Source organism: Lissotriton helveticus, chromosome 6 (assembly GCF_964261635.1).
Source record: "Lissotriton helveticus chromosome 6, aLisHel1.1, whole genome shotgun sequence".
NCBI lineage: Eukaryota > Metazoa > Chordata > Amphibia > Caudata > Salamandridae > Lissotriton > Lissotriton helveticus.
The window spans coordinates 2066877862-2066895099 of record NC_136067.1 but is presented as its reverse complement, the minus strand read 5'-3'; the positions used below and the strand labels follow the sequence as shown (position 1 = coordinate 2066895099).

At 45.7% G+C, this 17238-nt stretch overlaps 1 protein-coding gene across 3 annotated transcripts in view; it reads right to left on the bottom strand.

Moving 5' to 3' along the window:
• The window catches only part of LOC144764009 (uncharacterized), a 147359-nt gene extending 130688 nt beyond the window's left edge, over window positions 1–16671 (bottom strand). For 2 of the 3 annotated variants that reach the window (XM_078650141.1, XM_078650139.1), the window contains exons 1-3: window positions 16520–16671; window positions 5583–5729; window positions 718–864 (exon numbers count right to left, since the gene is read on the bottom strand). In XM_078650141.1, coding sequence (XP_078506267.1) covers window positions 718–864; window positions 5583–5729; window positions 16520–16598 — 373 coding nt within the window. In that variant the 5' untranslated portion in view covers window positions 16599–16671. The remainder of the gene's footprint in view (window positions 1–717; window positions 865–5582; window positions 5730–16519) is intronic. The other variant, XM_078650140.1, reaches the window with a different exon arrangement.
• Window positions 16672–17238: the final 567 nt, after the last annotated feature.

Below are 17238 nucleotides of genomic sequence, written 5' to 3'. Positions count from 1 at the left end.
GGATTTATTAGCAGCCTGCTTGTTAGTTACACTCCCTCTCGCGCTCTCCGCTCAGGTCAAAGAACCTGTTAGTGGTGCCGCGAATCAGGAAACAACGCCAAGGAGGTGGATCTTTCCATTTTTTGGCCCCCTCCCTGTGGAACTCTTTGCCATTGCCGTTAAGGCTCCATGAAGATCTGTTAGCCTTTAGACAGGCTTTTAAAACTTGGCTCTTCAAGCAAGCTTACCCTTAGTTAATCCCGTTTCCTTTTTTTCTGTTACATGTTATGTTGTGCCAGTTTTCCACAGCGCCATGAAGCCTATGGGCGTACGTGCGCTTAATAAATTTAATTTAACATAACTTAACATAACATAACATAACACAATGAAACAGAGGGTGAGAGTAGGATGCAAGATAGCTACACAATGAAATAGAGGGTGAGAGGGGATGAAGAATAGCTGCACAATGAAGCAGAGGTCTAGAGCAGATGCAGAATAGATGCACAGTGATTCAGAGGGCGAGAGAGAATGCAGAATGATTAGACAATGTAACAGGACGTAAGAGCAGGAGGTTGTCGTACAATAAAACAATTGCTATCATGATGTTTAATGGCTGCACAAGACCAAGGATGACAGCAGGATGCAGACTAGCTCTTCTCTAAAACTTAAAGGAGAGACCAGATCTAGACCGTCTGTACAATGAAGCGGGGGAGCGACCAGGTGCTGAGGCTCACTTACCTCTGACAGGAGCCACACATGTGAATCCTCCCTGCCAGTCGCAGCACTTCTGCTCTCCTTTGCAATCTTTGTCAGTGTGGCACGTGTCATCCCTGTCTGGGAACATGTGTCGATAGTGTGGCGGGCAAGTCCCAGGTTTTCCTTTTGCTGTTGAAAGAGGTGCATATTTTACATTCTGTCAATTCTTGTGATGAAAATATAAGAGCAAAACATAACTTATACTCTTGCCTCTGTGGCCTCCACTGTTGGAAAGCGAAAGCCAGTGCTTCCCACAGACTGTGTGCACATGATGTTCAGTTCTCTGAACTAGAACATGATGGTCGACCGGCCACAAATGGACTAGTGCACACCACTATCCTGACTCCTGGACTTCTTTCCACAGCTGCAGATTGAAGATCCCTTCATGGGGGGCGTAGTATATAATGAGGCCTGCTGGTTGGAATTGCTCTCTGATTTGCTCTGGTCTAGTGACGAAAGATGAAATTTTGCTCTTTGGTGGCTAGTTCTAAGTTAGGTGTACATTTCAGACTTTTGTGGGGTTGATGAAGAATCCCAGGATTCTTCCAAGAACAATATTCATATTGATATGGCTTACAGTTGAAGAATGTGTACCTGGTATATCATTCCTAATAACCAAATGGAATCAATGCACATTTGCATATGTGGCCTGCCTCACTATATTTCTATGTGGAGGAAACACCTCCCTTACAAATTTCATTAAATGGGATTGTTTCATCCTCTTTTGTATGCCAGAATATCGTATATGAAATATTTTCAGACATAAATATAGCTCCCCAAAAAATATTTTCCTTTTGGAGCTATATCTTATTATATTCCTTCCAGTTGGCCAATACTTTTTGAAGGTGATATTTAGGGCATGGTATTTATGGCAGATGATTCTGCCACAACACTTCCCCTTCTCAGTCTGAATAGGCTGACATATATCTATGTATGAATATGTTTTCTGGTTAAGAAATCACTTGTGTGAAGTAGGCGAGTCTCTACACATCACGAGAGTTGTAGGTCTACACATACTCTTGCATCTGAGTTGTTCCTCTCCAACAGAATGTCCACAATCCCACTCTACCTTCAGAATTGTGAATGTGATTGCTCCAACAAGCTGGCAGAATTTGTTTTATTCTATTAGGGCTGCGCGGGCTCTTGCCCAGTGCCTTTTTTTGGTATGTAAATCAGCACAGGTCTTTTCAATACACTAGGGCCCACACAAAATATAGTAAATAACCGTGTTAGTGTGAAATTCCTCAGTGATGAGGGTGAATAGAGATGATCATGCTCTGGTTGGAAGAGGAGTGATGACTGTGTTGTGTTGTATCTTTCTCCTGAAAGACTGATGCATTACTGACCCATTCTCAGCTACACGGGGCCTGAAGAAGATGTCGTTTTCTTGAGGGTATAGGATCCATAACAGAAAATTAGTCTTGGACCAGACATGATTGTGATTTTAAGCAAATCTCTTCTGCTGAAAAAAAGCACATTGCACTACTTAGCTGCTTATCCTTCACTGGCAGAGACAAAATCTAGATAGATGATGCATTGCAACTTAGGGCCGATTCTGATCTCACTTAGAAGGCCTCCAGACATGTTCCGGAGCGAGCAAATCCGATTCAGAGCCAATGTTTCCGACCAAGTTGTCCCCCATTTTGAACAACCAAGCATGATGGGAAGATCTAGCCCACGTGGGACGGATCCTTTCTGAACCCAATCCTGTCAGTTCGACTTGTTTGCAGCCGCGCAATGGACCCGGCTTCCGATTTGATCAAGTATGATGGATGATTTGGACAGCTGTATTGACTCGAGCTCAGCGAGACAAAACAGCTGTGGAAATCAGACTTTGGGGGGCCATAGCAGGCCCACCTTTACCCATGGCCCTCCAAATTGGTTGCAGGGGTGCCCATGGGTCCCCACCAATCCAAGCATGTACAGTATGCCGGGCCCCATGGGGTGCCCGCCACATGGTGTACACTTTTCCCCACCCACCCCTTTTTGCTATGGGAGTCTGTAGTTCGGTATACTGGTTCCCATAGAGTTCAATTGGAGTCCGAGCAAACCAAGTCAGTCAGCATACGGATGCATTGTACTCATTCAGTTGGACTCTCACATTCGCTAGAAAAGCCTTCCAGATCCGAGTCGTACGGAGCGCTTTCCTAGTGAGATCGTAATCGGCCCATTAATTGCAAAAAATTATGGCATGTACACAACCACTTGACCACTTTCCTAAGCTATACCACAGCCTTTGTTTGCTGCTGAGGAAGGGCAATAAATTTATTTTGCAGTCTTCATGCCCAGCGTGACCATGGTTGTGTAGGGCAGAGTTACGAGTAACACTTACTTCTGCTAATGACCTTTGATTCAGGTCCATGTTGGCAGACACTGTGTTTTTGTCATTGCCTGAAAACGCCTTGTCAAGTCAGCCCGCATCTCCTTTTTTGAAACCAGAGCAGTCACTGACAGCAATTCTTCTCAAGACACTTATCGAAAAATCTGTATTTTTAAACAACATTGTGCTCCAGCTGCCTGTAGAAGTTCAGTCCCTGCATTATGCTCTGTATTCTCCTACTATCCACCCTCTTTCACGAGAGGCTGTTCTGCTGGTGTTCTAAGATGTTCACCCTCTTCAACCCACTCATTCTCCATCCCACCTTGATTGAGACTTTTCAGTTTGCTGCTATTTCTAAAATATCTGGTTCTTCTCTTGACTCTTGTCCTCCTCAGAATTTAGTTACAGCAACAGATGTTGTAAGCCTTTGCTGATGGACGTTAGGAACTTCTTACTTACTCATATCATTGTCTCCAAGATCTAACAAAAAAGATGTAGGCAATGAGTTACTGAAGAAACTCACTGAATATCCTTCAGGATGTAGTTAGTCATTTCCACCTGATTTCTCTCCTTCCCAAATTCTATTTTCTTTGAAACATCTCAGTCTGTATTTCTGCCATCTCATCTAGTACCAGTCTCTTATTAGACATATTTTAGAATAAGTGGGCTGTGCCACCCTGATACCTTCTAGGCCTAGTGGTTTCCAGGAGGTTTCCTATGAGCACCTAATACACTTATATAGCATACCTTGGGCTGCCTACATTTGTTTTTGCCATGTACAACACAAGCTATCCATTTACCACACTTCGGTTTTTCTTGCCTACTGGTTGCATAACAAGTTCCTCAGTGCATCTTCTCAAGCCTTACTTCCGTTAGTACTTACTTGATTCCACTCACCTCCATAATCCATTCTTGCAGGTTCAACAACGACATGAAGATGACATCCATATCACTGCATCTTTCAATCAAATCGACCTAATCGCCATTGAGGAAGCATTCTATCCATGCATGGCCATTAAGAAACCGTAAATAAATAACAACTTACTTAAACTCAAAAGTGATAAGAAATCAGTACTGATCATGAGTAACTAACTCCCTGGTGGCCACCTTCTTGGGGCCACTAGAAACCTGGACCTCTGCCAACTCCTAAATCTTATGCAGAGAGCTTGGTTTTCTTTCAGATACCTCCCTCTCATTCTCAGGACAATTCTGACGTGCAGCCTCTTCCTGATTTTTCATTGTTGGATGCTCCATAAAATTGTGCCTCTACCGGAAAAAACATAATTCAGACCACAATTCCATCTAGACTTGATCATGGCAACTCACTTAAACTTGGATTCCTAGCCTACATCCTGCAGCAGTTTCTGATAATTGAACATGCTGCCCATCAGCTCATTTTAGGTCTGCCTCCCTGATCTCACACATTGACTTAACACAGTATACTAGCTCCCAGCGATTGATGCTCCATTTTTAAATGTCTTTGCTTAGCCCACTAGGCCATCAGTCAGACCAGGTTCAATATTTAAGAAACACATTTCAGCTCTATCATTCTAGATAGACATTGAACTCAGTAAACACCATTTGGTTCATCGGATTTCATATTAGATGTGTATGGATAGGGGGCTGCTCACATTACCCCCTTGCAGTGCTGGAAAACCCTGCCATTTAAATTGATCTCTCTAATTAACCACTTGTCCTTCTGGAGAAAAAAAATCTTAAATCCTATCTGGTTTAGTTTCTTCTTCTACATTCTTTCATTTACACAACATGTTGTACGCAAATGAGAGTTATTGAAAGCATTCATTGGGTGGCGCATCCCTGGAAATGTAATCAGACTGGTGAGTGTATTCCAACATGTGAGTGTAGATAAACTTGTGAGTGTAGACCACGTTGTGGTTCTTCTGTTTTCCCTTTCATCCCCTTCAGAATGCACAGATTTAATGTGATCAATACAAGAATCAGGAAACATTGTGCCTCTTAAGGGCAGCACCAAGACAGGGGGACAAAGATGGCAATCAGCACATATTAAAAAGTGTTGAAAGAGGTCACAGTTGCCTCTTTTGGAAAGGAAAAGGTATCGCAGAGACCAGAAGAACAAGCACAGTTACCTTGAGGGTGTTTGTAAAGTTGAGGAGATGAAATGTGGGTTCTTAACAATATGGTGCAGTGTTACATTTGAGGAACTGAAACAATTTGGAAAAGGTGCATATAAAAGGCAGGACACAAATTAAGTTAGTCAATAGGGTTATAGCTGGCAGACAATGTGGGTATGGTGGTCTTTAGCTGTGATAGTTATGGATGAACCTACGTACACAACACATTATTTTCTTGTTATCCAACATCAATGTTAGAAACACAAACAAGTAAAGCCCTGGGCAGAAGGGTGATGAACAGCTCACAGGATATGCAGAGAGAAGGCACCTTTGGCTATGAGCATCACTTGCTTCTGAAATCAAAATCTTGTGATCTGCCAGATACCAACATAGAGCTCGACTTGAATCCAAAGCATTGCATCAAGCTGTGTTACCTGGCATGGCGCCCCTGCATTCCCGATGGCAAAAGTTGAGGCAGCACTTCTGTGTGCCAGGGCAGCCGCTGTCCTCATTACATTGATGCATGTATGGCGGAGGGTAATCACAGGCCATATACTGGAAAGGACACTCCCCGGGCTTCACTACAATGCAGACATGCACAATAAGTCCCACAAACCATCAAGTAACCTCTCTTACAATCTATATATGGACAAAAACATTGCAACCATATGAAAATGTGGCAACATTGGTGGTAAATCACAATTGTAGTCTTCAAAATTGTAACAGTAATCACAGTGTATGAGTTAAGAATTCTGTAATTAGTGTTCTACTAACTCTAGATAGGTGAAGTGCTGCGTGCAAAGTTGGCACTTTTTCAGATGCTTTGTATTTCCAGGGAAATGAAAAGGTTAATAATTGCGGAGAAAGTATGCCAGCGGCTGTATTGCAGAAAGTGTCCTGTGGGTGCCCCTGGGGCACTTTGATATTACAGAAAGGGCCACAGATGCTTGTGTGGCCCCTTCTGGAATACTGATAGCAGTGGTGCACATGTAGCACCAGCTCTCTCTTAGGAGGGCATTCCCTCATTTGCACCGGGGCGTGGCACCATGCAAAGGAGGGAATCACTTTACCTATGCTCCTGCACCATATTATGGACGTGGGCACAAGGGCATAGAAGCTGTCAGGAGGAGCACTGTAAGCGCAACACAAAAAGGTGGTGCATTGTCAGTGGACCCCCTGATAGCAGCCTTCTGGGGGCGAGAAAGAGGCTCCCATGTACCCCCCTCAGACATCCCCTTCCAGGCACAGGCAGTAACTCACTGCATCCATGTGCAAAGTTATCACTAATTCTTCCTTAAATTGAAGATGTGTTGCTGTTGCCACCTGCACAGGGAAACACAGAGTGGCTTCGAAGATGCTGCTCCATGTTTACCTTGAATACAAAGCCCCTAGGGCAGCACAAGTTTGTGGCTGCCCTGAATGGTGTGCATTCTCTGTAGGAAGGAGCACTTTTCCTGTTTGCACATGGTGCACTTATTTAAAGATGCAACACGGTGCAAAGAGTAAAAGTGCGCCCTATGAGTAATAAGGGCCAAGGTGCACAACTTTGCCACTCAATGTACCCTCAGAAAGAAAATCTCAAAGCATAGTGGTGAATTGCGAACCGCAGAGTGCTGTGGACAATGTGGCATCAAACTGGACTCATTGCTCACAATAAACAACCAAAATAAACGCAGTTTCCTCAGGCTGCTTCTACACACACTGCCTGCTTCGAAATACCTTCAGACGGATCCCCTCAGAGCCCAAAAAGACTGTCACCCACACAATCATCATCTACGCCAGCATCACCCAGAAACAGCTCAAGAAACTACAGACCATTCAAAATGCTGCTGCCAGACTGGTCCTCGACATCCCCCGCCACATCACACAACACCTCTGACAGCTCCACTGGCTCCCAGTCAGCAAGCGAGTCACCTCAAAAAAGCTATTCTAACATGCCTACAAAGCTCTCCACAACATAGTACCAGCATACCTGAACCACCGCCTCACACTCCACATACCTGCCAGAGAACTCCGTTCGGCACCATGTGCCCTAGCCTCCGTCCCCAGGATACACTGAACCAGAATTGAAAGTAGTTAATTTTCCTACCTCGCCAGCAAGAACTGGAGCACCCTGACCCAATTCAAGAAGGACTTTAAGACCTGGCTCTTCGAATAATCCTCCACTCCCAGAGGGACCAACATCCCCCCCCCCACCCAGCGCCGTGAGACCTGCACGGGTGAGTAGTCGCGCTTTATAAACCCTGATTGATTGAAGTTCTCCCGCGCCCATATAGGCGGTCACTCCTTCCAAGTTCAGGCTGCTTGCCTGTGGAACTGTCTGCCTATGTCATTCCGATGGGTGCATGATTTGCTTACCTTTAGTAAGCAGCTGGACACCTGGCTATTTCAGCAATAGCCAATAGCCCCCTCTTGCTTTAGTAACAGTGACAGCTCTGTCCTGAGGTCTTTTAGTGCCTGGACACTCTACCTGAGTAGCTGCGTGCTCTACAAGTACCAATTTAACATAACATTTAACATTGATTGATTGATTGATATAAAGGTAGTAGACCTATGCACCAAGGAGACAACGTCCACCATAGAGTGGCATGGTCTTCAGGGATTTTGTGCAATGTCCCACATTATTTTTTCTCTGTAATAACAGTTGTTTGCGGGACGCATCCACAGCCCCGTGTTCTCACTGACTTTGTCCACCTGATGGCTATTTAGGCAGTCTTACACTATTGCAAAGCCTGGGCCATGGGCAGACCTGTCTAGAGCCTGTCAAAGGCCTGAAGACACTAGGCATGGTCATCTCTCTTTGATTTCATTCTTTTTGGATACGCAGTGTCTCCAGATTTCAAATGCTGCTTGGGTATTGCACTATCATATATAAGTGGATTTACATGCCTCTAATACTACAAAAAACACTCTCTCCAGTCCTAGGATCCCTAGGTCTGAGGCAACCATTGTGGCCATCACTGAGGTTCACAAACTTAATGATAGTGCATTTAAGGTAATTTATGTAACCTATCTTTTTGTTAGGCTTTTTGTGAAATTGACCAAGAAAAAGAGAATTGTGAGCGTAATATCCACTGATCTAAACTTTACTGCAGAGAGACTAACGTTTTTAATTGAACTCACTCTGGGCTTACGACATCACCTATTAGACTGTATTGATCAACCTCTAGCAATTAATCCTTCTAACAAAGGGTTACTTGTGAAACAAGGTCAATCTACTCAAATGGAGAATTTAGAAAATTAATTCATGGTATGTGTTAATTGGGATATAAAAGTGTTGTAAGGTTCAATGCTTACTAATCTCGACTTGATGTCAATCTTAATCGACAGAGTGTCCATGTGACAAAAACATCAACCACCCCCCATGTAAACAATGTCTTGATGGCTGGGTGCTGTCTACTACTGCGTCAATTTCTACTTGATGTTCTGCAGCTCCCACCACAACTCACCCGGTTTGGGCTGGTCCCCCCACAGGCACAATTCTTTAACAAAGTGGTACATTGGCTCAATTATGAAGTCAGCATAGTGAGGAGAATGTATTCTGCCAGTGGCGGTTCCTCACTTAGGGCGGAGGAGCGTCGCCTCACCTGCTGCAAGCACAGCAGTATACCACAGTAAATACATTAGTAAAATTATGTAATTTACCTACGATGTGCTTACCAGCGAGTGTGAGGGCGGGCGTGATTGCTGCTGATTGACAGCACAGCATAATCTTTACATTTAAGATGCTAATCAAGCAGCATGTCTCTTGAACCATTTTTGAAATCATATCTAGGACTGAAAGTAGATACAAGTGGTTCCATTAGATTATTTTCATAGACTTTACTTGCGCTAGTCCCTATGTTTCGTCAACTAATTGGCCTTGAATATCTCATTTCACGAGCAGTAGTGATCCTAGTAGCAACCATTTATCTTGCCATTTATTGAATGGATTTACTCCTTTACAGCGGCTTGAAGAAATAGAAGGATGATGGATCATTAATTCTTATAGCGTTGAGACTCTTTCGAGTGGGCATGACCAACGTAGGCTTTTCCTAAAGAAGCTCCTCTAAAAAATAATGTTACTAAAATGTTATTGTGGAACGTGGCCAGTCTCCATGAAAAATTGTTGTATTCAGAATTGGAACTCTAGAATTAGATCGTAATGTATTGCCAACATGTGTTTCAAATGGATTTTGGTACATTTCCCATCATCCTTCTGCATAGGAAGTGACATCAATGTTTTTACTCAAAAGTCATCTTTCAAAGAAGAAAATATGCACAAAGAAATCATTTCCTATCACCCCTCTGCACAAGAAGTGACATAGCTGCATCTCCGTCATCCATCTGCACAGGAAGGGACATCCCTGGTTTCCATCCAAAACCATGTTAAAAAAAGAATGTAGACATGAGGATTTCCCATCAAGCACCTGCAAAAGGATGGTACATCAATGGATTCCTGCCAAAACATTTTTTATAAAAGAAGTAGATAAGCAAGAGGCCATTGATTTCCCATCATCTATTTGCACAGTAAGTTAAAACACATGTGGCCTTCGCCTCACTTCAATCAATACTCCTACAGTGTCCTATCACCTGGGTGTCCCATGCAAAGGTAGACACGGCCAGTGAAGGGTAGACACAGACAAAGGTATTGCCTATGTAGGCCTATTAGGGCCAGGAAGGACCTGAAACCTGCAAGCTAAGATATAACCATGTAACTCACGCAGCAGCCCATATTACCAACCCCCACATACACACCCAGACCAAGACAACAAAACACTCATGTATGATCCTAACGACACTTAGATCCAACCTTGTATATATCTCACCAACAACCACACACTCTCAAACTACAGAATACACATTTGCAATCATGCTCATTAACACTCCTTCTGCTGCATTCCATGTACCAGACTTTGCAGACATCTTCACTTATCACAAGCTTGATTAACTTTTCATTACAGAAACATGTTTTAACCCCACATCCTCGACATCCTTTTCCCATGGCTTACAGCATTCTTTGTATGGACCGCGCACATAATAAGGACTCACTAGTAGTCGTAAGTACTCCTGGTTCAGCACCCTAGGCAAGCAAGTGACGCTCAATTCTGTGGAGCTAAAGATATATCCCTTTTCATTCTCTGCAACTCAGACCACCAGCTTCCATCTGATCACCAGGTCTCTCAGGCCAGACAAGGACTCCATTATTCCATTAAAAAAAAAGTACCACCACAAACAACCTCATTAAAATATGCAACGGCGTAAAGCACATCACTCAGCCAAGACACTCAAAAGACTACATCTATGACCTTGTCTTTTCACCATCACCAACAATCTGATGCAAACAACTAATTCCCCTGGACTGGACCAACTACCTCACTGTCTCTATCTCGCCGTTAACATCCTAACAACAAACCATGGTCAATGCACAAGAGAAGACCACATCTTTAGATTTTAAAAGACTATGCCATTGACAATCTAGTGCACAGCTCATCCCTCACCCTACGAACTCCGCATCCGATGCTAACGCACTTCTAAATGACTTCAACACTGTTTTGGAAAACTATGTCAACATCTACCCTTCAAAGAAAACACACAAGTTTCCCCGAATCACAGAATGTTGAGAGTCCCTTCTGAGACTTTCCCAGCTCTGAGGTCGACTCCCCTAGTCGCTAGGCCACATTCTCTGCTGACCTTTCAGGCGCAATAGACGTGAAGTTACACCAAGTAGAAGAACATTTTTTTTGTAGGTAACTTCTGGGATTAACACAAGGCACTTTTCATTATTAGGGATTAGGTCCACGTTACTTCAAGGATTTCATTCACATGGCTTCACATCTTCTGGCTATTCATTTGGTGCAACAATGCCAAATTAACACAAGAGATCATGTGCAACTTCTTAAGTTTAGACACCTTCTTGCAGGGTCATCCCTGAACTCTTTGCCTTCCTGCTGCTATTTTTTCTGACCTGGTGTTGGTGGTTTTCGGACTCTTTATCAGTGATATCCAGTGTAAAGTGCATGTGCTCTCTATGGTAAAACATGGAAAGATTGGTCTACACCTGTATGGCTAATTTAATTTACCTGTAAATCCTTTATAAAGCGGTATCCCACATATCCAGGGCCAGTAAATTAAATGCTGCTGGTGGGGTTGCAGCACTGATTGCGCCACCCACGAAAGTAGCTTTTCAGACCTGTCTCAGGACGCTGCCATGGCAGGATCTGCACGTGCAGTTAACTGCCGCTTTGACGTGGCACATAAAGTGGGTGCCACGTCTGTGAATCCCCTTTTACTACATATCAGTCACCCCTAAGGTAGGCCCTATGGGCATGGTGAAATGTAGGTAAAAGGCAGGACATGTGCCTTAACTGTGTGACATTTCCTGATAGTGACAAACAGCCATTTTGGTTTCTCACTACTGTGAGGCTGCCCTCTCATAGGTATTTCCTGATATGAGAAGAGCAGCGTGGTCAAGTTTGGTATGTTTGGAATAGGGGTAATAAATGATGTGCGATGGTTTGCGCAGATTTATTGTCATTATTTTAGAAATACCACTTTTAGAAGTGTGTATTTCTGTGTGCTATCTGACTTTGTGCCTGCCTGATTTGTATTGCCTGTCTGGCTCTGGAGTGACAGGGGCTAGGGAGGTGTTGTGGCTCCAGAGGAGCTGGGAGAGTCAGCGCTTGACTGAATAGGCAGATCTGCATTTGAAGTAGTGGGAGGAGTAGTCCCTGACCCTGAATAGGTCTGTGCCTGACGTGTACAATGCTGGCTCCACCCCCCTGTGGTGTGTCTGGGGCCAGGACCTACTCTGTCAATGGGGACTTTTGTGCACTGTAACCAAATGTTGGAGTACTCCCCAGAACTGCTTTGAACTGGGACCCAAGCTCTGTGCCAGGGCAGAAGAAAGGACACCAGTGGTATAAGTATTAGGGGTGTAACCCCATCTTTTTGGTACCTGCTCGGAGCTGAAGGACTGCTGGGTGGGAGGGGTAGCTGCTGTGGGACCCAGCTGCTGACTCATGGGAGTCCCTACGTGGTGACCTGCCTGTGCCCAGCTCTCCCCCTCTGGAGTTTGTGGCCCAGAGCATGGTGAGCGCTGGAACTATTTCCTGCAGGGCCTGGGGGATCCTGCCCTGCAGCCCTCAGAAGCCGTAGTGCCTAGTGAGGAAAGGAGCATTTTGTGCCCTGCACAGTGGGCAGCGCCTCCTGCTCTTTTACGGCCTAAGAAACAGAGCGGTTAGCCAAGTTGCGGAAAGCGCTCTCCCTCTCTTGGCCGTATCCACTATCACATTTCCACTTATAGGCAGCTGGTGCTCTGCTACGTGGCCCCGGGCTGCGAGGAAACGCCATAAGCCCTCAGGAATCCCTGGCCGGGATGGCCCAGGGGCATCAGGAGGCTGGAGGAAGACCACCCCGCATTAGTGGACACTAAGGAGCTGCCTTTCGGGAGCAGGCACTCGTTGTTGAAACACCATCTGACCACCGCGGTGGGGAGGCTGGAAGCCAGGCAGAGGCAGCAGTGGCCTGGTTGTGGGTGTGGCCGGCAGCCCGAAAGCAGAGTGTGGAGGCCCGAGCGGCAGTCAGGCAACCTTGTGCCTCGTTCCAGGTGGGGCTCCTCTTGTGATGAGGAGAGCCCCACGTATGGCAGACAAGGACCTCGCTCAGTGTCCCTAGGGCCACCGCAGCAGCAGCCAAAGCTCAAATGTGGCACCCGAGTCGACCCGGCCTCTCAGTGCGGGACTGGAGCAACACCAGTGCCTGCAGGTCGTCAATTGCAGCTAATGGCTGCACTCTATCTTACTCAGCCCCCAAAGAAGTGGTGAGTTGGGCTGAGCCTCTAGTTGCTTATACCCGGGACGGTTTGGTGACCGTCCCTGCAATTTTTGTTTGGTGTGTCGCATTGTCGCAGTTGCACCCTCACCGGGTTTTGGGGGGCAGACTTCCTTTTCGGCATTCCCGGGCAAGCCCTGTAGGGGCCCTGGATTGGGAAGAAGCGCTAAGCAGGAGCTGCCTTAGTGTGAGGTCAGGACGAAATCTCAGTCAGAGGCCTCGATACTCCACACTGTGTGGAGGTAACTATTGCATCACAGGAGGGACTGTGTGTGCACCTAATAAGTGATTACTGTGCACTGCAGATGAGGTACATGCCTAGGATGGGCCTAATGTGATTATTAGGTTTTGCACAATATGTTGCCATTGGTGATGTCATGATGCTCATGTCTCAGGTGTTTATGCTACATGAAATGTTACTAGCACTTACTGGTTATTTCACTACTTCTGTAATGGTTATAACAGTGGCCTGATTGGCCCTGTAACAAATGTATATAATCCCCTGTAAAGTAATACCTGGTGCCAGTTGGCACAGTGTATATATGTGAATATGCTCTGATGTGTTTTATGGATAATACAAAGATTTTTATTTAACCTTGTGTGAAGTTTCTTTTATGGTGTGCCTCGTGTGTCGCTGCTGTGTGTGTGTGTGTTGTCGGCGAGAAGACAATTGCTTTGCAAAAGTTGAAGCATCTCAAAGAAGGTTGCTTAACCCCTTCGGCGCTGATGACGAGCTGAGCTCGTCATGTAACGCGGCTTTTTGAAAAAAGCCGCGTAGTGCGAAAATCGCCGCAGCAGGCATGCGGTTAATACGTAATAAATAATTCGGAAAACAGTAGCATTTGCATTGATTAAATGATGGCACGCATATTCAACGATGTTGGAACACAAAGAAGCAAAACACTGACTAGTATATGCTTGCACAAAATTATTGTTTTATATATTTTTGAAGCTTATATATGTATTTACAAGTATTCAAAGTGCTGTCAATATGAGATACACTAATAAAGTGACATGTGGTAAAGTGACAATGGGTGCGCACACGTAAAGCAATTGTCTTCTCCCCGACAGAACCATTGTAGCTTTTTTCGTATACATACCCAGCTTCTGAGGGACACAGGGTCACCCTATTGTGGTTATACTGTGTGTGTGTGTTGCGCAAACGCTTTACACATTGCCTCTGGGATAAACCTGACTGCTTATGCCAAGCTACCAAGGGGGTGAGCAGAGGTTATCTTCAGCATGTAACTCCCTTGCCCTGACTAGAGTGGTGGTTTCTGCCTGGCTTAGGCGCTTGCCCTCAGGCCCGGACTGGCCGTTGCGGGCACCGGGCAATCCCCCGGTGCGCCGCAAGGGTGAGGGCCGGTTTTGGGCCCAGGGGGCCGTTTTTGTTACAGGTCCGTTTTTGCAGCGTAGCTGCAAAAGCGCGGCCATCTAACAAAATCGGCCGAAAACCAGCCCCGCCAAAGAGCTTGGTCGCACCTCCAGGGGGCCGGCCGAGCACTTTACCAGGGCCGGTTTTGGTTCTCAGTCCGGCCCTGCTTGCCCTAGCCAACCAGGAAATCCCATTTCTAACACACCTTATATACATTTGCATGGCTTAAGTATGATAAAATGCCTACTCCAACAATGGGTGCTCAGACCCGAGGACTTTTTGACTATATTCATTACATCTATAAGGTGGAGAAGCATAATGTTGAAAAGCTATTCTTCTTACAGAGATCCCCTGCGAAGAGAAGACACTGAATTTGTCAAATCATCTGTCAGATCTTATATGGTCACTCTGCAAAATAGGTTTACAGTTTCATCATGATCTGGAAATTCTATGAGTATAATCTGTGATCTAGGTTTATGGTTGGAGTTATTCATCAAATGGGGTCTAATTACGACTGTTGCGGAATGGAACAGCCCAACCATAAGTCAGCGTTCCACCCGCTGAATTTGGATACGACCGCACTATGGGAGGTCAGGAAACATCCATTTTACATTAGCAGCTTGAGCAGCAGCTAGAAAAGGGCCTCAGCACAAGTTGCAAACGAATAATGAATGTTTTCAAACATCAGTGTGGCAGGGACTATGCAGTGCCAGCCACGCGGTTCAGGAATGTATGGAGGGGCACAGACCTCATATCTGAGGGCCCCGGAGATTGGGGCCCCTGCTAGGGGCTCCCAATATCACTTTCGACAGCTTTTCTATGTTGGAAAGGCTGACATGGAATGGCTGTGGGAAATGGACATTATAATCCAGACGGCGGTGCGTAAGCAGGCACCGTCGCTATTTGGAGATTATCTGTCTGACGGAAGGCCCGAGTGGCTCTCAGATTCTGTTGGGTGTAGTTTTTTTTCCACAGGCCACACCGGTCCGACCTACCGCATTGAAATACAGAGGTTGTACTGCTGAGTCTGATGTCGGGCATATCTACCCCGACAGCCTGTCGGTGGGGATCTGCCTGACCTTGTAATTGGGCCCTTGGTATCAAACCACAGAGGTGGAGCATCTTCTAATGAGCTTCACTCGTATCTCTGAGACAACCCTTCCTTACATATGATAGTGCTCTTCATTACCTTTCTCAATTGTGTTGCATTTTTTGCTAAAAAGTTATCAGCAATAGTTCTTATTTAATCAGTGAGAATATTTTGGCTGCCTATATACAACAATTTCTCCAAATATTTTTGGACATAACTGAAAATAATGACATAACAGTTACCCTGCAAAAAATAACTGTCATTTATTGAACTTTATCATTTTTAATTCTACAATCAGCAGCTAATAATTTATTGACAAGATACATATTGCTTAATATTTTAATGTATTTAATATAAATGAAAATTATCCTTTCGCAAACACAATGCTATCCAAATGTATTTGTGGACCAGGGCTCCATCCCATGAATGCCAGAGCAAGAGTAGGGTGTGACTCCAATGGGACAGTAAAATTATGATGTGCAAATAAACCATAGTAAGGTATAGTTTGTCAGTGTGGTGCCTTCTCCTCTGCTTTCAAAACGTTTCTATAAAGCAGCAATTAAAAAGATGACAATATGTGGCGTGTCTAAAATGAACACTGGAACCCCTTTGTTACTAAACAGATATGCGCCATGCCTGTCTGCCATGGATTACTGCGCCTTTCCAAGGCACGCAGCATGACTGTGCGGAACATGCTCTCGTGCAGAAGGCGGCTGTGTACTTGGACCACATTGGTGAGGCTGGGTGCACGTTCTGCAGCGTTTCATTCCACCAATCAGAGAGCCGGGAAGCAATGGACCAATGAGGAGCAAGCAACACAAACTGCGTTCTATTCACGTCCCCGAACGCTGCGTGCGTGCCTGTTTCTCAGTGACAATAGATCTGCAGTGCTGAAGCTGTGATACAGCCAGACCTAAGAAGTCAGTACACATGCACCTCAGCTGGCAATAACCTTAGGGCAGATTTACAAGCCCCTTGCGTCACTTTTCCCATGTTAAAAGTGACGCAAACGTGGCGCAAGGGGCTTGTAAATCTGCCCCCTCGTTTCCAAAGGTGCTTCAGTGGCCTCCCCTGATGCGGCCCCCCAGGCTTACCTCCGGAGAGCTCCGAGGGCCCCACATGGCAGAGGATGAGGAGGGCCAGGGGACCCAGGCCGCCGAGGGAGGCCCGCATGGTGCCGTCAGGGTGGGTCTGAATGCAGCAGGCTGCGGGCGCAGGGTTAGACAGCAGAGGGGCGGACAGGGGCCCTGGGCACAAAAACAAACACACCTTGAACTCATGCCAAGCCGGTTTCATAATAGCAGGTTTCACAACCTCAATCATTTGGAAGCAGGGCCAGAGGTACCCTGACGAAATATACCCCTCCCTTTGAAGCAGTGTAAAGGTGCAGACTAGGACTTGGGGTGAAAACTGCAAAACACACGGGCTGTGCTTTAAACTGTTCGGTAATTTTCTTCTCTTGGCTTCTGTATCTACATGTGTTTATGTAACCCTCTGCTTGTTTATCTGATTTTTAATATCATCAACCCACCCGCTCACCGATCCATCCACTCACCCGTCTCTCCATCCACGCATCCATCCACCCATATCCATCCATCCACCCATCCACCCATCTCTCCACTGACCAATCCATCAATCCAACCCATCCATTCACCCACCTGCCCCACCAACGAGCCTTACCATCCATCCACCCATGGATCTATCCATCCACCCCCCACCCATCCATCCACCGACCCATCCATCAATCCAACCCACCCATTCCCCCGCCCACCCCACCTACCCACCAATGCACCTACGCATCCATGCATCCATC